At 40.3% G+C, this 20772-nt stretch overlaps 1 protein-coding gene across 2 annotated transcripts in view; it reads left to right on the plus strand.

Moving 5' to 3' along the window:
* ths (thisbe) overlaps positions 1–15687 on the plus strand; it is a 100888-nt gene extending 85201 nt beyond the window's left edge. For both annotated transcript variants that reach the window (XM_066742522.1, XM_066742520.1), the window contains exons 3-5: positions 2249–2381; positions 9941–10047; positions 10163–15687. In XM_066742522.1, the coding sequence (XP_066598619.1) occupies positions 2249–2381; positions 9941–10047; positions 10163–10612 (690 nt within the window). In that variant the 3' untranslated portion in view covers positions 10613–15687. The remainder of the gene's footprint in view (positions 1–2248; positions 2382–9940; positions 10048–10162) is intronic.
* The last annotated feature ends 5085 nt before the right edge of the window (positions 15688–20772 follow it).

A 20772-nucleotide genomic window follows, 5' to 3' on the forward strand; every position in this document is an offset into this window, starting at 1 on the left:
GCTGTGATTAATCATTTGTAATTGAGCCCGTGACTACAATGTAATTCATTAAGGAGATCTTTTACATTTACGTAATCAGGCGCAAAGAGCTTAAAATAAATTTCGGTTCATCTTGGCTATTAATCAAATTACCGGCTTATATTGGTATTATTATAGTTTCACCTGCTTCTAATATATAATCGATTACTTTTTTCTCTGCGCTCTAAAGATTTTATTAGCTTAATTCAATAAACTCTATATATCTGTGCTCTAATAATCAATCATCATTTTTTGTGCTTGCAATTTGTTTGTCCTTCGGAAATATTTTGCAAGAATTCAGCTAGTTTTGATGCGTTACAAAAAAAAAAAAAAAAAATGAGGAAGAGCGTCCGTATCTCTGATTAATGACAGGGCATAGTATACTATAAGTTGAGTAACATACTACGCGAATAACAATATAACCGGTAATAAAGTTCATTCGATTAATTACCATAAATTGAAATTGTTGAGAGATTCCAATAGATATTTTATAGTTAATTTTTCTCTTAGTTGCTTAACTCTCATTTTTATAACTATTGCACGTTTTTAATAACGCATCTCTTTTATTGTTAGTAATACGACCTATTTTAACAGCCAACCAAATTACCGTGCAGCATTAAAGTGCGTCCATAAGGTTGACCACGTAAGATTTCCGCATCTTCTTTGTGTATCCACTATTTAACGAGCGGGTCGAATAGATAAGAGTGTTGAATTTAACACTAAGAATGAATAAACATTCTCGTAAAATTTCATTTCTCAGTAGTAATAACATTTCCCGAAACATTTGCCACGGGATGAAATTACGTTTTGCTGAAACTCTCACGCAATAAATTTAAAACGCAGCAACTTCTTTAATTTACTTCATTGAAAGAACACCTCTTTCTTTATTGGATAAATTATTGCTTTACAGTTCTGGATAATTTAGCATTAATCACGATCGTTTAACCAATAAGAGACAACTATCATTCTAGCCCCATCGATATTATTGCTGTTTTATGAATTTTAAAAGGTTAATTAATTCATCGATCTATCTCTTTATATTTTGGAAAAGTGACATTTTTGCGTAGAAAATCCAGCAATATATATCGTTTTTACTTATTTACAAGCACTTCATTTCATAATAATCAATTAACATTAGCACAATAATCAACATTATAAAATAAATGGCAGGAATGTAGAATGTTTTGAGTAACCGACTATCCTAACATATATGTATATATATCATTGTGTTATTCAGGTACAATGTGATAATACGCTGCGAAGCATGTATTTATGTTTAGCCACTGACGTATATTTCGTGTTAGCTTCAATAACACCTTCAATAGAAACGCGTTAGAAACTTCCAATTTTAAATCAGTCGATCTCGGATGGCTTTGATTTATAAAATACCACTGAACCGCGCGTCCATGATTTTTAAATGACAATTCAACCAAAAAATTCAAATTTCAAGCAATATTATTGTATTTTTGTAAAGGTCAGGGCTCGGAGATTTTTGTACTTTTCAACTGCTTACCATATAATCACTAATAACAGGGGCTCCCTATTACTGCAGACTACAGCAAAGCATTTGAAAAGTGCAAAAATTTCCGAGCCCTGCAATACAGGTGTCTCGGACGTAGAATACTAGTTTCTGCCTGTTATAAATGGCAGGCATTTCGTTAATTTGATGGCGAAGAAAGACACGAGAGCGAGCGCGCACGCGGCACAGTTTTGAAGATTATGATGACGCCAAGGAAAATAAAAGAGAAAGGGAATTCGACGAGTTTTAATGCAGAGCTCGTGTTCGCTCGTTAACGGGTCCACAGAGGACTTGGCGACTGTTGACGTGTCGGTTCTGTTCCTCGTTCGAGCATATCCTCCAGAATACTTTGGTCCCGGGAGAACATTTTTACACGCCTGCGCGCGAATCCTTGTCAAGCGAAGCCGACGTTGAACGCGATATGCGAATTGACCGTAAACGTCGTTAGAGGGATGCGATTAACTTAATGATTTTAGGGAGAGGACAGAAAGTACGTCGTCTTCAATTTAATGCCTCTCAACTGGGTTCCGACGCCCGGTCGACGAACTGGAGATAAACGATATCCCACTTTTTTCTTCTTCTTTTCTTCCGTTTTGCTTTCGTCCTTTACCTTCGGAGAGTTTGCCTGCCCTTGCATTTACTCCCGATGCAGGATATGATGCAAAAGTTTTGCTGGCTCTTGTAGAAAATGGATTTTTGTTATTATTGCAGGTGGTGATGTGCGGGGCGGTGCCGGCAATGGTGCGCTCCGTGAGCCTCTACTCGACTTGCAGCAGCGGCAATGTTACCGTAATTGGCCGTTCGATCAAAGCTGTAGGACGCGACGACCATAATGCACCTTACCGTAAGTAAGATATTATCTTCTAGACCCCGAGGATTTCCCCCCTGTATATGATGTAATTAAAAGGGACGATAAAACCAATTAGCATCCTACTCTCAGGAAAGAAACATGCAACGAATATAGCAAACGCATCTTAAATAGTTCATCGACCATTTATCACCGTCGGTCTCTCCTGCTACACGGAGCTACCAATTTCAGCGATGTACCGTTAAAACCTGTGAATCCGAGTAGTTTAGGCTATAAGTTTCTTTTACAAATCAGCTCGGCTTTCACTAGATCCATCTATATGAAATGTGGCCGTCTTGAGAATGGAATGAAGCTGAAAGGGAGGAAGAAGCAGCGTCGGAGTAAAGGAGAAAAAGGGTCCAAGCAGATTCTATGAATAACGACGCCTCGTTCCTTCGTCTCGTCGCAATTGTTTTCGACTAGACACTGTTTATTCTGCTGCAGTTCTCTGGCTGGTGCATGCATGTTTCCCTCTTATTTATTGGCGGAGTCGTCGTCGTCGTCGCGCCCGCTCTCCGTACCGATTTCACGGTCCTTCCCTTATTAGGAATTCCAATGCAAGACCTCGATGTCTCGATATTACCCAGCGATCTATATACGACGAATTGCCATTACGCGTAAAAGACTAATGTTACGACCTCTTATTTTCCATCGAGGAAATAATGCTTCTGTTGCGATATACTACCCCCCCCCCCTCCCCCCTATACATAAACTCGCACTACCCTTGGAAAAATCCTATAGAAAATTCACTCCTCTTCTCTCTCCCCTCTAGAAAAAAAATGCAATATAATTTATCTTAAAAGATTCCATTGAGATGACGAATAAGTATAAAACGATGTAACGGCTCGGGAGTTATTAAATTAAGGATTTATTTTCGGACCTTAAGCGCTACAAGCCTTCACGGTTCATTCGTGTGTACCGACTCTCGCCACATTAGGGTTAACATTTTGGCGTGATCCTTATGCAATTACCTCAGTTTCTTCCTAGCAGCCTGAAATTCTTTCGCGAAACGAGCTGTCCGCCTTCCACTGGAATTGAGGGAGGCTAAAAGCTGGGCGGCTTTCGTTGAAATTAAACCGAGCAGAAGAAAGCCGATGAAGAACCAGCATTGGATAAGAGGATGAAGAAGTAGAGGAGGAAGGAGAAGAGCATACTTTTGTAAACAGAGAAGCCAGTTTTCACACTGTAGCACGCGGCACGTCTACACCTCCCACTGAATCCATCAGCTTCTCGTGTACTCGTGCCTGTCTCTTTTGAGATTTCTTCTTTCAATATATACTTTTTCTTCCTCTTCCTCCTGCCCTTCCTTTTCATCTTCCTACCTTCCTCTTCGTCCTTCATCTCAAAGATATTGCTTCTACATTGTTGAACGGTTCATCTTTCGACGGTTTTGCGAAAATCTCCTAAAAACTTTTAAATCTTATCGCTGTTGTTATTACTTTATCGTTCTCGTCAGATTAAATCGATATATACCAAGAATTGTCCTTCGAATTTCGTACACCATAATACCATACGCGTACTTAAGGAAAACGAACGGATCACCCGGAAAGCCCGTAAAATCAACAATATTCACAAGGATTGCGATTTTATACAGGATTCCACAGCAAGACGCTAAAAGTTCAAGAGTATATGGCGGGCAAGGGCAGTGTCAAATGTTTCGCGTGAGATTTATCACTGGTACTTATATATAGTACGCCATGGCTGACAGATTTCTTTCGATCGAACGTAATTACATCTCGTATATATACATATACATAAGAAATAGCGAAGGCACGCTGCTATAAGAAAGAGATTAAGAATTTCTGCATAATGCAAATTACGATATGAATCAACACTCGTAACAGACTGCTGCTGACGTTATCAAACCTATAGTGCTCATTTAAATAAATATTTTCATAAATTGCGGTAAACTTATGCGCATACACTAGGACACGCCTAATGACCTCATGTTTACCGCCCAGCCGAGGAACGTCTCTTCCTTTTTTCTTTAAATATACAAATCGCTATAGAAGAGAGTCCAGCGCGCGATTGCGATGACCGCTACTCTTGCATTTCGATGTCCTTTTCTATGAATTATTAATAAATAAAATATCATCTTCAGAAGTATCACTCGGCCTGCAATAATTTTCCATCAGCTTTGGTCGATAAATCAATAGCACCATATGCACATTTACCAGCTAATTTCAGTACAATGATATTAATGCTGCTGGTTGTGCTGAAATTGGAAAGTGGTGGAACTGGAAAAGCAGCTGGAAAATTGATACAGATTGGTGAAGATCGATTTCGCGCGGAGAGTTCCGTTTTATGAGGATATAGGCTGTTGTACACGCGCATATGTTTGATACGCGCGGAGAGTGTGCGAGTATAGTGGAAATGGAGGCCGCGCAGAGAGGTGCGTTCTCCACTTTGCTTTGTGGCGATTGGAAAGCGACGCATGGCTGCGGTTTCTCGTGTGTTGTTTCCGCGGTCGTTTACCGCGTCGTAAGAGTAGGTGCCGGTCCCGCGGTTTTTACGATCGCGTTTCTATGCTAATCAGAGGGCGTAAACGGTTCGCTCCCTCTCCTCATCTACCCTTTTTTTGTTCATTCCTGCCGCTCCGGCCTGCTTGGCGAATTCCACTTTGAGAATTATTCCACCGTGATTTTAATATTCTGGCGCCAGCGACCCTAATCGAGTCGATAGGTCAATAACTAACCGATTTTTTCCTCCTTATCTATTTTACGCTATTACCAAAGATAAGAAAAAATCACGATCCTCTTGATTATTAATTTAATAATCTTTATTCGCTGGGCAAACCTGGAAGAAAGATAATTCTTTCAATGTAGACGGTATTAAAGGAGAGATTGTATAACGCAGTGAAGATAGCTTAACTAAATTGAAGCTATTTAACAAATCAGAAGTTCACGGGGAGTGTAAATCTTTATTGGACTGGTAAGATAGATCATAAAGCGGAAGATCCAGCCAAGAGTGTCGTATTCTCCGCGAGTAACGCCCAGGTAGGTCCACGCCCAGATCGAGAAGCTACGGCAGGTACCGTAATTAAGCTCTGCCCAACAAACTCATTTTAGCCTTCGGAAGAAATAGAAACACTAATTGATCCTTACTGCTCGTCCTCGAAACTCGAGCTGGCAAAGGGTTGGATACCAGCTATTTAATGAAATCTCGAGAATGTATTAATCTTATCTAGCGCTACCATCGAACGTCAGATGGTTGCGATAACGCGACTCCAAAATTATTTATACACCCTGTATAGACAGCTTTATATCTACATTTCTCTCTCGGCTATTGGCACAAAACTCGCCAGATAGAGACATTAATTTTTATATCCAAATAAGCTTGAAGAGAGCACAAGTATCGCAGTCTTGAGTTAATTAATAAAATTAATTGGAGAAGGGTGAAGGACAAGTGAATAAGTAGTGAAGGGTGATAGTCCAGTACATGGGGGAATAAAGAAACTAATAAGTCATTCATGGTCACGAGAGATAAGCCGATAATCACTATCATCGAGTGCCACGGTAAACAACAATTATACCAGCAAGCTGGACGTCAGCGACCGTTTCAACGTACATTGAGAAAGCGGCTCCCTTGATCCGGGCTATATACGCATAAGCAATAGTTATAATTACTGTCCAGCGACATTTTTATCCGGCAAAGTGACCTTAATCGTCTCGCCGATGTCTCGAGCCACTCACACCGACGTTCGACAGTCTGTGTTGCTGAAACTCGCCTTAAAAGTACATACCAAAATCAATTTAAGTCAAGCTCCATTTTTGTGCCGAAAACTCCTTGTGCTCTTCTTTAGAAAAATTAACGAGTAACGTCGATAGTTGTACTATATTGTTTAATTAGCTCCTGCACGTGTTTACAGAATATTTCATTTAATAATTACCTTTCGTGCATCAGAGATGTGAATATAATTGTACACACGCGTGAGCTAAGTCTTTAAACATAAAAATGCTGTCTCACATTAGTTTCTTTTGGTACGTGCTAATTGATAGTAAAACGAATAATATTCTCGATATTCACTTTTCAATAGGAATGTTTCCATCCATTGGCAATAGACGTAATGAAGTAATTCGGGAGTCGAGTTGAAGCGTAATCCGGTCAATTGGATATATCGTAGATGAGTCGAACAAAGGAATTATAAAAGTTAAAATATTATGAAAAAAATGGAAATGTATTAAAGGGAAAGGGTAATTGAGGAATGTAGGCATCAGCTGACACAAATAAATAAGTTGATAAGGAGGGAAAAGAAATTATGAAATGAAAGTTGGCAGGGTCTGAGCGATCGTTTACGAAGGAATTTAATTATTCTAGTTACTACAGCAGAGGCAGTGATTGCTGCTTGTCAGGCGGTTAAATCAGGCGTGCTCGAGCTGTCGCAGCTTTGATAGCGCGCTGCTTTTTCCCTCTTCAATCGCTTCCAAATGCTTCTGAGAATGAGGAGCGCGGCATACACCAGCCAATCGTGCGTTTAGGTGTTAATGATAGGGTCTTTATATACGTGCACGCTCATAACGAGAGTTCTCTCTCACTCTCTCTACGCGCGTCTTATTCCTCAGTCCTTCTTCTTCTTTTCATCCTCCGCTTCTCCTTTTAGAAACGCTTACACGCTCACTCGTTGTATTATAGCTTTCATAACGCCGACACCGCAAAATTGTATCTAGTGGTTCTCATCTTATAAACCCCATTAACCAAAAGCACAATTTTTGATCCGTAACCTTTGTAAATTATAAGTCTTCCTTGTTCCTAATTGCTCTATTTTCTTCTTTCTTTTTTCTTCAATTTTTCGAAACGATTATTATTTACAGTTATCGAGACTTTCCAGCGATGAAAGGTGGATTTATTTAGAGCCATATAAGGGCATTTTCAGCAGGAAACATTTGATCCTGTCCGCGAGGAGAGATATTTAGTTGGCAGCTCGATGCAACGGAAATCGATTCCTATATTGCAAGGAGCACGTATAAGTAATATAATAATATATGGGATCCATTCTTCTCTCTCTCTCTCTCTCTCTCTCTCTCTCTCTCTCCTCTCTCAATCTTGAGGGATCCTCGTTCTTGAAGCTCCCCTCTCTTGACTGCCCCTTCCGCCGCGCCAGTTATTATCGGAGGTAATCGTGCCTAAAAGCCGGTACCCGCTTTTGATTAAAATTGCCTTTTAATTCATTTGGCAGCCTCTAATCTCGTGGCGGCTACGATCAGAGGAAAAGGCCGCTCGCGCACGAGCACGCCGTTAAGGGAGGAAGGAAGAAAGAAAGAATAAATGGGAGAGTGGGAGAATAGGTCGGAAAGAGGGGGTAAACAAGGAATTCCGAGCGAATACTTTGCCCAGCTTCTTCATCTTCGTCTTCGTCTTCTTCTTCTCCCTCTTCATTCTGATCTGCCACCTTTGCCATCAGTACTTCATGAATAAATTCCTCCGCGCCACTTTGCTACCTTATACATCATTGCGCTCGCCTTCTCTTTAACAAGACTGATTTACTTCTTCATATCTTCGATGTTATTTTACGCCGATTTTATTTATGTATTCGGGGAAAACGCACCCCCCCCCTCCCCGCTTTTGTTGATCCTTTAAATTAAAACACTATCTCTCGATTCCTTTCTTTTTTATTGCCGCGATAATGATGCACCTTTAGATAATCCGATTGCAATTCTTATTATCCTGCATGGTTACTGCACTTTTGCATTGTCTTCCTTAACGGCTCCTATCCCAGAAATGAAAGTTTTCTTAGGGCGCCATGCGTTGGATGTTAAAAGTTTTGGAGTTCGATGGTGGGTAAATAACGCGACGGACGCTGCATCGGGTTTAGTGACACGTGAGAACTTTCAATATATTCCATGATGGAAGAAGAGAATCCAAAGTTTTCTAGAATATCTTTTAAATAATTACTCATTTAGCTCAATATTTACTAAAAAAAAAGAGAATAAACACAGTCTACAGTAGAATTTACGAAAAGTATAATTGTTGGATAAAAATATAAAATTATTGATTACTTACTGCCGTGTTACAATGCTTAATAGAGAGTGTAAAAATGCTTATTTATCACGAGAAATAAATTAAAAGTTTAATGATAGTAGGAGAGAGAAACTTGTTTTACGCAAAATCTTTGCTCGTTGAAATTTTCTCGCACCCGAAGCAAACAGTTTGGGGAGCCCAGGTAGACAAGCAAATTGCTCGTCGCCAAGCGGGAATTCCTTTACAATCGGCGTCCCATCGCAAAGTAGGTTCAATTAATTAAGCAAAGTACTAAAATTAATTGGCACGCACGGAAATTCAAGACTCGGGGACGGCAGCCACAGATTATTAAGACTTTTTCGTGTTCTCCCCCCCCCCCCCCTCTCTCCTTGAACCTTTTCCATCGCGCAGAGGGAGTTGCACATAGATGAAAGGGGTTAAAGGGAAAAAAAGACGAGGTGGAAGAATAGAGAAGTCGGATAATGAGTGTGAGAGAGAAAGAGGCAAGGGGAATGAGAGAAAGATAAAGGAGGCTTTACGAGGCAGTTCGGGGACATTCTTGATTTCGATGTTGGAAAGGCACCCGGCGGGAACCACTTGAATTTAACGAGGCTCCAGCAAATGGGCCACCCTGCAGACTCGCTCCTTCCTTTTCCCTATACTCTTGACGCTTGATCCGTTTGCGTTCGTGTGGTCCACCAATCCAATGCGGGAGAGCTCTATCACAAAAGCAATATTATAGCTTACACGTATATATATATATATATATATATATATATATATATAATAAATACAATAATTCTGTCAACATCGTAATTTGCCATTTGCCTCATATAAGGGAAAATTTCGATTCGAAATGATCTTGTATAAGCAACGATGCCAAAGGGACAATGGTTCCGAAGGAAAAATGGACAAAGAGGAGGACATAGAGAGAGAGAGAGAGAGAGAGAGAGAGAGAGAGAGAGAGAGGGAAGACGGTACGAGAGCGTTATATGCACATGGTGCTGGGTCGTTGGGGTCGAGGCTCGGGGCAGGGCCGCCGCTAAGTGGCAAAGCACACACCGGGCTGTCTGTACCTCCTTCATTAGCACCAACTAGCCTGAGCGCGGCGGCACCTAGCCAGTCTTTCTTCTTTCTCAGCCGATGAGTGCCTGTTGGAAGAAGAGAGCCTGGCGTCGTCGATGTAGGTACAACATCGCGCCATAAACCCTGACCAGAGCCCTCTCACTCTCTTCTGAGAAATATGGCAGTACGCATACCGAGCTACAAAACGTCCTCCGTATCCCCCACCGTAAACTCCTATACACGCTGCTTCCTTCATCCCTTTCTCCCACAAACATCCATGCCAAAGGAATCCCACGTACGTATGTATATATATATATATACAGGAAAAGCCCCGCTGATATAGCTCTTGTGCCTTGACGTTTCAATTTACTTTGACGTATTCCCCTTTTGCTACCTTCGTTCAATGCCCCCCGTACAAGACTCGCCACAACACTCGCGATTATTTCACGCTGCTTACTATATAGTATAATAAACATATCGAAACTATTATAAGAAAAAACTAACGAAATCTCTTCCTCTTTCTGGTGTTACAGAGAAACTCACAACGCAGTCCGAAGATTTCAGTAGGAAACTCTACATCTTCGCGGAGAGGAGCCAGCGATACATTTGCTTCAACAAGCGATGGAGACTCGTCGGTTTGGTGAGTATATAAACAGAATTATATCTATTAAAATAAAATGATTTTTGAAGAGAGGAAGAGGTGTAGGAAAATGGATCAAAGCTATGACTCGTGTTTTATTTGATCGTTTCAACAGCCGAAGAAGCAGAAGGGGCCAATGTGCCAGTTCTACGAGGAGTACAACGGATCGTATCTGAGGTACAGGAGTGTGGCAGATAGCTCGCGGTATCTGGGCTTCAACAAAGTTGGCAAACCGATGAAGAGCCCGCACGGCAGGCAAGAATGCTTCAACTTCATAAAGTACAACCCTCACGCGGACATCAACCACCACAATATTCTGGTTAGCGCGGACGTTGGAGGCCTGTTGCCGCGGGAGCCTTACGTAGTGTCAAGGAAGCCTTCGCCGATGAGAGCCACGAAGAATTCCCTGCTGCAGGCCGACAGCGCAAGGGAATTTGCGCACTCGACGTCGCATCGTCATCGGCACTCGAATCGTTGGAAATTCAGGCAGGACGAGCTGGACTCGGTTGGCCCCCGAAGACGTCACGGGGGCAGCCGACTGCTCATAGCTGCCAGCAATTATTGAGCATTGCGAACCCGTCGAAAGCCCAAAGTAGGCTCGCCGATCAAGACTGCCTTTTTCCGCTTCCCCCCTCCCCATCCCTCCCTACCCCTCGTCAGCTTTACGAAACATTCCTATCTTTTTCTAACCCCCCCCCCCCCCCACCCTTCCGCCTGTCCACACATCGCGCCGCTGCATTCCCGAGAAAATCCTGCGAGACAAGACTGTCAGGAGAGACGTTTTGTCGATCTGTCCAATTGCCAGGACCTTTTCGGTAAGGGTAAGGGTCCCAAGGTCACCGGGGGATATGATAATTTCACGCTTTCCGATCCAAGTGCTATTCGATCTGCGCGTACTTTCGCCAGGTAAAGTAAGCTGCGTTATTATCGACTCAACGATTGGAAAGACACCTATTGTATGGAATACTTGAAATTACCTTGTTTAATTGTAAAATTTTTTATAGAGTCGAGCTTTGAGAATTGTAAAGATTTTTGAAGAAAGAAAGAAAGAGAGAGAGAGATAGTTTTTGGGGGGAGGAGCACCAGTAGTTCAGCTTACTTTATTCGTGCAAATCAAACGTTCATTGCGGCATGGCTATACATATACTTCGACTCTCTCCGATTAAGAGAAAGCTTTGAAAGGGAGTAGTCGTTTGTGTAGGCTTACGTATAAAAATTCTGTATAAGTGAGGCATTGTTGTCGTGAAGCGATGCTTAATGGTCACTTAACGGCCTTCAAATCGTCGTGTAATACTACTTGCCCCGACTGATCCTTATCCAGGCAAGTATCAAACGAACATTTATACCGCGCAACGTCGCATCATTTGTCTCACGGTCAGGTTACAGTTTCGCCCACGATACTATCTCTGCATTAAATTTGCCCTCCTTTTCTTTTCTTACGACTCCATTGAAAAGATAAGATGTACAAAGGTGTGCGAACGTGACAGCTTTTCGGTTGATCCGAAAACTTCGGTCATATGGAACATCACGAAGCACAATGTGTTCTTATTAGTACTACATACTCGTTGCGCTGTAATAACGACAAATTTGGCTAACGCGCGCTTATATCCTCATCTACGTACTGCAATAATATCGCAAAAAAGGGCACGTTTCACCTCAATTGAGCCGATCAAATGTTTTCTTGTTCCTGCAACGCCTTATGAGCATCGCGTTATTGGAAACCTCTATAACAACGCAGTGACAATGAAGTGCCAATTTGTAGTAGTGTCGTATATGTAAGAAATCAACAAAAATTACAAAATTTACCGATAATATGTATACAACGCATCACTACACATTTTCACTAATGTTACTTTGAGATTCCTTTTCTTTCTTTACAATGTTATGCTAGTGTAACAAGTAGGAATGAGAAAACATACTTTTCTCATTTCAACCAATTGCACCAGTTTGGTACATATTGCAGCGATTTTGAACAAACTACTTTGCTGGTATATAAACGATTCCAATACATTGCGTGCAGTCAAACGCCTTAACATTGAGGTGCGACTATGTAGCACTGTATACGTATAACACTAACGTTATATATATCCCCACCTTTTGTCATTTTCGGTGAACGTTTTTCCTATACGAATACAGTTACACATTCTCATTTAATTGTCAGTGTATTTGACTGCACGAGGCGAAAAGGGCAGATGCTGCCACAAGAACACATTTGTCTCGCTATGCACGCTCTTTACAATTGAGTCGGTAATCTACGCGTTGCGCTTGCGCAAAAGAGTTTACTGTTGCTCGCTGCGCTAATTACGCGCACCGAACAGCCTGCAAACATGCCTGCTTGCCTGCCTTCCCCCTCCTGTGTGTTAAGCCCATGTATAGTGACAAATAATAGGTCTGTGTGAATCGAGTGTGCGTGCTCGCCGTACATACGCAGTTTCCATCGAACTGGCCTTATTCTTATTACTTCAGTTTTTTTCGAACGCGCCCCTTTGGGTGTTTCTGGTTTCGTTCGAACTATAAAGAATACTACCTCATCTTGTTTATAAATACAAAAGGGAACGATATTTTCGATAAGACTTCGCAGATCCAACTACATTAACCCTGAGAAGAAGCAAACACGTGTATTTAGAACAGTATTAAGCGTTTGCAAAGATTACGCGTATTTATTAATGAGATCATTTCTTTAAAAGGTCTGCCCCCTGCCCCCCTCTCTCTCTCTCTCTTTCTTAAATCTCGTTTCGTTTGACAAACTATATCGCGTAACCAAAAGCCTCCTGACGACAATTGGCCGGACGATTGAACTGTGTAGCGTGAGTGCGTATGTACGTGCGTATCTGCTTTTGGAAGCGTGTGAGTGCGTGTAATATATAATACATTATCATTAATGAACTTAAATGTAGAATGCTATCGCAGACTGTATTATTAGGTTAGGTACACAAATATTTGACGCAGTGGCGATTAGACGAAGAGCTTCTGGATGGGATTCGTATATGTCAAGATAGAATCCAGGTTTGACTATACATTGCTTCGTTGTGGAGAGTCGATGCTGCCCAGACCAAATCCAGGAGCTGCTCGTCCATTGCGTTTCATGCGTTCGCCACGTAAGGAGCGCCTGGTCTTTCTTTCCCTAAAGAACTAGCTCCCTAGGTAGCTTATTTATTGAAATCATGCTTAGACTTTACGAAGGCCGAATTGCCCGAAAACTTCCTTTTTTCTTATACGTCTATTAAAACGCTGCTCTCTCTTTCTCTCTCGCTCGATCCCATTTCTTTATTCGCCTATTTTCTCGCTCATATCTCCCCCCCCCCCCCACTCCTCCCCTCTATTTCCTCCCCCTTTTACCTTCCTTCCTCTTCTTCCGATCCAACTTCACTTCGCAACTCTATCAGAATTTTATAACTTACGTACGATCTCAGAGCTCATTGAAATTATACTACTCGAGGAATAGAGAGATAATTTGGGAGAAAATTGTATTTTTCCTTTTCGTAATAGAACAATTATGATAAAATCTCGATGATCCGAAATCTTTACTTTCTGTCTTTTTGTCTTGCGTTACTGAAGACCCACGTATAAATTATTGGATGATAAATTATAAAGTTTTCGATATAATATTTCCTAGGCCCCATTTATGTGTTTATTGTCCTATATTTGTTTGTAAATATTTTTTTTATAAATCAACGTTTCCTAGTTAATGTAACTCAGTTTTGGAAAGCTGTTAATAAATTTCGCACTTCTCGCACAAAGGTACTTGTGGTACTACGTAAAAGTCTCACTATCTGACATACTACATTCCATGCTCTTTTACTCTGTTGATTTTCACGCTTTTACACATCCGATCGAAGTCTGAGAATACTCAATAAACAATTAATTCCTTACCGCGCGCGCTATTATATTTTAAATGCAAAGGCCTCCATTGCAGTACCAAACGATGCAATATGCGCCATAGCCGATTTAAGTAGCGCAAATCGTGTAAAAAGACTGCGTACTGCTAAACGAAACCACGATGGGCTAAGGCAAAAGATTGTGTTTTTTCAATTTTAACATTTTATCATATTTTCAATGTCACAGGCGATAAAGCAATTTTATTTTAATAATAGAACGAGAAGCTTTCTTTTTCGATTATTAATATTTCGATGTATTTATAAATATACATTATTTATTCGTCAACAGAGAAAACGGTTGGTTTCTTTTAGCAATATAGGATTGTCAATATACTAAGAACCAAAATGTTTTGCAATGTGCGTGAAACGAAAGCTACATAAAGCAGCTGGCCATCAAAACGTAAATCCGACGCTTATAATTTAATAACAGACAACTAATGTAATGTGTAATGTATTGTATCGTATTATGGTATTGTAACACCATCCTTAAAAATTAACCTACTCGTTTTTGTATGTGTAAGCGTAGCGTCATCTCGAGCTAAATAGTGGAGAATCGTCGCAGCTCGGCATGAAAAGCAAAAGTTTTTCCATTTTTGGAAATTTTCGAACGATGATCTTTGCCAAGCGCGATTTCCATGAACTGATTAGTTTGCGCGTGGCCGAGTTATCAGTGAAACAACAAAACAACCAATCAATGAAGCAACGTAAAACCTGATAAAATTTTATGACCAAAATCGCAACCCCCATTGCACTCGGCCTCGATTTTGCACTAACCTCCCAATATACAATCATTTCTATTTTTTGTTGATGTATTTTCACCGCAGACGAATTTCGAAACAGCAGGAAAAGCGATTAGAACACACAAGAGACGATGAATCTGACTATCCTATAGATATATAATATACATAATAAATAAGAAGAAAGGTAAAATATAAATATTATATATATATACAAACAAAAAATATAAATATATATATATAAATAAATATATGAAAGACGATGTGTACTGTAAGATATTTAATACCGATTAATTGTGTTAGGCACACCTCGATTAAAGTCGACCGAGCGACGAACGATTCAAGCGGTAATGATAATGATGACAATTGATAATAATTATTACGACGATGTATAAGAGAATAAATGACGACGAAAATGAGTATACAATTATAATTCGCGTTGTATTATAGAGGCCCACCCGTTACATACTAAATCGATGTTTCGATGTACCCGAGCACGCTCTACTCGTGTTTTGCTATTAAAAATTCTGAAAATGTTAAATATTCGGTTCCTGGAGCTGAACGTCGATGGGATCGATTGAACGATTGCCGAAATTTTTATCGTAAAAGAATGACACTATCTCATTTAGCCAGCGATACTTACGATAACGCCATTTAACTTATTGTAAATTGTAGCTAAATGGGAAATCCCACTCGTTCACGTTCAGCCTATCAACGAGTATAGCATGCCCGGCCGCAAATAGCAATAATATAACATTCCAACGTAAATCGCATACATACTGCGAGTACTAATACGTGTGCCGCCGTACAAGAAAGAAAAACACTGTCAAATACACGCTCATACACTGCTACCTTTCATTGTATTTATTTCATTACCCTGACTTCTTGCTGAACGTCTTATAATTTTCATTATGCATCTTTCAAATCTATTAGATATGTCTAAATGTATATATTTTATTGCTTAAGTTATTATTTTACTATTAAGATGAAATTTCTTACAACAATAAGAATAAAATTAATTGATAATAAACGATAGAAAAGATTTTACGTTTTAATCATTGCATTATGTTCATAATGCATTTTACTCCAAACTTATTCTAACAATTTGTTTTCAGTCGTTAATGAGGTTACCACCCCCTTCGAAAGGTTTCTACGTGGGACACGAAAACGCGGACAATCCGTAGAGTATATAGGTATAGATAACAGAAAGTCGTAATTTGATCCGGAAGCGTTGAAATATTTCCGGTCGTTGAACTTTGAAATAGGCCGGTCACGCCAGTGATATTTCAAAACGAATCGAAGCCTCTGAAAGGGCCTTGGCAAACATTGCGTGGTCCATCGAGAATCGATTTACTGGAGTGCAGGGCAAAACTACTCATCGAAGCGTAAATCCGCTTGGGCGATATGCCGAAAGTTAAAATCAAACACACGGTAAGAAATGTCTGGGTCTCTATATAGGGTTTGTTATTTGCTGCGCTGCTTCAACCGACGCATTATGCCTTATGTGTGCCATGTTGCGAGCTACTAACGGAGCCTCGGCCTCTACGCAATCCCGAAGAAAAGGGCGGAAGAAATATAAGGAAGGTAAGAGAGAATCAGAAAAGTAACCGCGCGCTACCGCCTTTCCTCTTTCGTAGTACACTTCAATTCGAACGGTTGATTTCAACAGGAGTAAGCACACTCGAGGGCTCCCCAAATAATGTCAAAAAGCCCTCGCCTATCAATGGGAGAGATACTGTAAAGTGAACAAAAGACCTGGAAAAAATAATCGAAATGCTGTGCGGAGCTGCGCTGCTTCCACGTAGCCGTTGCATGTTTGCTTATATACATATATTTATAATAGTAATTGCATGAAACAAGATACATTGGGTTGGTACAAAGACAACAAATTGATGGGGTAGTCGAAGCAACATTTTTTTTTTGTGAATATTGAAGAAATTATGCTTGGCCTGGTGTCAGCGAGATTTTACACCGAGCTAATAATTGTATTGCATCACGGTTAGCTTGAAAAATATCGTATTACATCGATGTTTATTGATGAGAGAAGAAAGAAATAGAATGAAATTCCATGGGGAGTTTTTAGGTGTAATCGAGGAAGTTGAAAAAAGGGTGACGAAAAAATTTAGATATAAGAAAGAGAATGGTCCCCCAAATTTTAGATCCCTCGTTGACACCCTCCATTCATAGAGAGAGAGAGAGAGAGAGAGAGAGAGCGACTGGAGCACACACATCCCTCTCCAGCGAACTTCTCTCAAGCATTCTCGAGTGTTTGGTCTAGAAATCACGCACTTGGGTCTCGACGAAGCCGTTAAGTTTCTATTCCCCTTGTATATTGCTGCGTCTCTTCTTGTCCATGGTTTGCCTCGCTTCACCTCACCGCACCCCCTTTCGTTCTCCTATCTCCCCCTCTCTTCACTATCCACCCTAGTGAGTACCGACGCGGCACCAGGTTGAAAGCGGTCCCAACTCCCAGCTATATGTGCCTTCTTTTCTCAATCGAGATTCCAAGATTACTGTCTTAACCAACCGCTTTTAAAAGAAGGGGAAACTATATCGCCCAGTATACTTCCCCTCGACTCGTTTTGGTATTACAAACCAGCCATTTTGTTTTATTCTATTAACATTCCATAAAAGAGTTCTCAATCGTTCAAGATAAACTTTACATTATTTAATCATATGGACAAAACCTTTTCATCGCTTATTATATATGAGTATAATTGCATGGCGAGACAAATAATAGCATTTGATATGGCAATCGGGCAAGTCTATATTATAAGTCGAGATATTTTCTTTTATTTTGATTACAAGAAATTCTAGAGTCATCGTTTACTGTGTAGATTGGAAATTCTTTATTTAAATAAAATTTTTATTTACATTGGCATACTTGTTATTTTGTATATTAATATTATTGTAAAAAGAAAAGATTGTTATAATTCTATACTATATGTTAGTTAGAAGCGTCAATGTTCCAGAATGGGCAAATATTGAAGGTAGTCACGAATGGACTTTATTGGAAAAGCTTGTTAATTTTAGGTGAGGAAAGGATATCCGAGAAGAGGTCTACAGGCTCCAATTAAGATCTCTCAATTAGCGTATCTTATCGTTCTGTTGCTTATCTGCAGGTCTTCTGGACTGGTTATGTTTCTCTGTTTGGTGGGACGGTCTATTTCTCAAGCTTGGTTTCCCCTGCATAAATGCGCGTTCTGTGGCGTCTATAGCAAAACCGCCACCGCCACCAACCTCGCCCGTCGTAAACAGCATATTAACCCAGTGTTCATTAGAGAAGATTTCGTTTTCCTTCTTTGCCACACGCGATCATTGCGACCACCTGCAATCATTTCGCAAAAACCACTATCAGCAGATAAATATTAATTAGAATATATGAGAATATATTACAGTTTATTAATTACATTAATTATAATATTGACTTTATTAGGTATCGAGAGCGAAAAGCTTTATTACACAACTGATTTGTAGTAGAGTGCCATTGTACCTTGGAAAATTCTCATCTTAAAGTTTATAAAAGTGCTAAGTAACGCTATATTGGGTAGCTAGTATTTTTAAGCATTAAGTATAGGAAGAGCGCTATCGTGCGGCCTGGCACTCAAATGGTTAACAACACTCCTACGTAATTAGATATTTCTTTCTTTCTCGGCGGCTACCTGTTAGCTATTTTACACACTCAAGATTTATTTGTTTGGTACACATTTCTCTGTTCGAATAGCTTACCTATCCAGTAAAGTAGGTCTAATGATCATCTTACTTCACTCAGTTTTTATTTTCCGTTTTTGTTTTTTAATTATAAAACGAGAACGACGGATTATAGTCTCAATCGGTGAAGAAAGCCAATAGGTTTAAAACGTTTTTACTTATATTTATCTTAATTATTATAAAATTGACCGACACTTAAAGTCACGTTAAAAAGGATTTTCCTCGCGCCTACTTGCTGCTCTATTCAGAATAGCAAAATATAACCGATTGTGCCTGAATTTGACACGGTTTAGCAATGGTTATTCAAGAAATTTTTCACTCCAATGATGTCCCCTGGCACCCGAAAATCTGCCCTCAAGCTGTTATTCCAAATGACAAAAGGATGGAAAGCAGTCCCTGCCTCTTTGAAATTTGAAAATTGGACAGGATGTTCAATGGGCATGGGAGGGATAAGTCAAGAAGCTGGTATGGCACATAAAGATGAAAGAAGAAAATCGAAGAGAGAAAATTCAGGAAGTTAATCTTTTTACAATCTTCCATGATTAATTATCAGTTATTATAATGGCATAATTTGAAGTAGCGATTCAACGAGTGCAGTATCGTCACGAAGACATGTTTGGAACCTAATAAGAGTTAGGGAAGTTGGAGTCTGGAATCTTCTTTTTTTAAATTCATGAATGATCACAGGATGTCAGGCCCATTCTGACAAAGAGCTAAGGACAGACTTTGCGGTAAATATTCAGTAAAAGGTAACGTTGTAAAGCGTTTCTCCCTCTCTCTTTCTCTTTTAATTGTAATAGTTAACACCTTGAGTAAATTTATGTGACGGTTTTCCGGGTGGTCGGTAGCAAATTCGGCAAGCCAACCAAAAAATGGAAGAAATGCCGACGTTTTTGGCGCATAGCATCCGTCCCCTTCGTCACTGAACGGAAGCACCAGGTGTGCTTTCACCTCTGTTTTCACCCTAGCACTCCCAATTCGATCCTTACTAGTTAAGCGAGCAACCTTCGATTGTGGCAGTTCCACGGAAATGGCCTCAAAGCGCCGACTTTTACTGTCGGCTTTCGTAGAAAGTTAAAAAAAAGATGAAAGAATATATACAGTAGCCGAGTGTTCAAGAAGCCCAATATTTACAGTTAAAAAAAAAATTCTTTTCGAAACTTAAATTTTTTTTGCGCGTCCACTACTTCAGGGTTTATGGGACATTTCGAGTGTTTGGATGTCTACCGGTGGAAGGGAAGAAGAAGAGGAAAAAAAATCTTAAGAAATATGATTGTATTTGTTCGAGGATAGACCGAAATCTGCAAAATGCATTGGAAACTGGCATTCGTAGAGGATAGCAGGTTTATTTTAATTGGATGAGACGATCTTGCTTACGTCTCGACGATCTTCCTTATCTGGTCGTTATAGATAATGGCGGCTACTCCGCAATCGGAAATATCGTCCATTCTCGATGGTTACACGGAGAACGAGCCGCTTTCTTGCGATTCCGAACAAAGACCACTGGCGAAGAGGTCGATTTCCGAAAAGAACGCTTCGTTAATTCGATAACTTCAACGCACTCTTCTTTAACTGCCGTGCGATTCGCATAAATACTACAATGTTTTGCAAATTATTGCTATGATACGCAGGATTGATTAGAACGATCTCTAAAACGGATGGAAAATAAACATAGAAATAAAGAGAAAAATGCATCAAAATGAAACAAAGCGAGCAAGTATTAGAGCGCGCAGTATATAAAAGTAGAGTTATCGTCCAATGGGTTGGATCATTATTTGGATTTTATGGGCGAGCAGGTATAATGTGGAGGGAAAGGTTAGGGAAGAGACGATGAGCGAATTGTCTCGCTTCTCTTTACGCGTGCTATTTGCACGGCGGAGACAGATAATTGTGAGCGAGTTTACGAGGACGATAAGTTAGACCCTGGCAAAAACTAATACCCGGCAAATAAGAGGCATTACTTATACTTACACCACTATAGCGAGTGTTCAGCGTAAAGGCTTTGGCTCGGCAGTCCTCGTGTACGATCTTACATTACGCCTCTATGATATATGCATTCGACGGTTTTACACCTTTGCCGCCCGCTTCGGCAATATATGCCATGCGCCTATATATGCTGACGTATGCTCTGCACCCGTGAACACTGGCAAAGCAAATAGACGCAAACGACATTAAGGAATAAAGTATCGTTCGATCGTACAGCCCTATTTACACACTTGACTCGAAATCTTGGATATATCTAGTAAATTATTGCTCGAGTCCAACGGATAATGGGCCTGGCTGGCTGTCTTTGCTATAGATTTTATTTAGCGCGTAACGGTGACTCCGTGGAAGCGAAGCATATAGCTTCCTTGCACCGAAAGATAAACGGTCGAGACGGAACCGTGGCAGACTATAGG

Source organism: Prorops nasuta, unplaced genomic scaffold, assembly GCF_024137725.1.
Source record: "Prorops nasuta isolate Cenicafe-Biocafe unplaced genomic scaffold, Cenicafe_Pnas_1.2 PNAS00030, whole genome shotgun sequence".
Taxonomy (NCBI): Eukaryota; Metazoa; Arthropoda; class Insecta; order Hymenoptera; family Bethylidae; genus Prorops; species Prorops nasuta.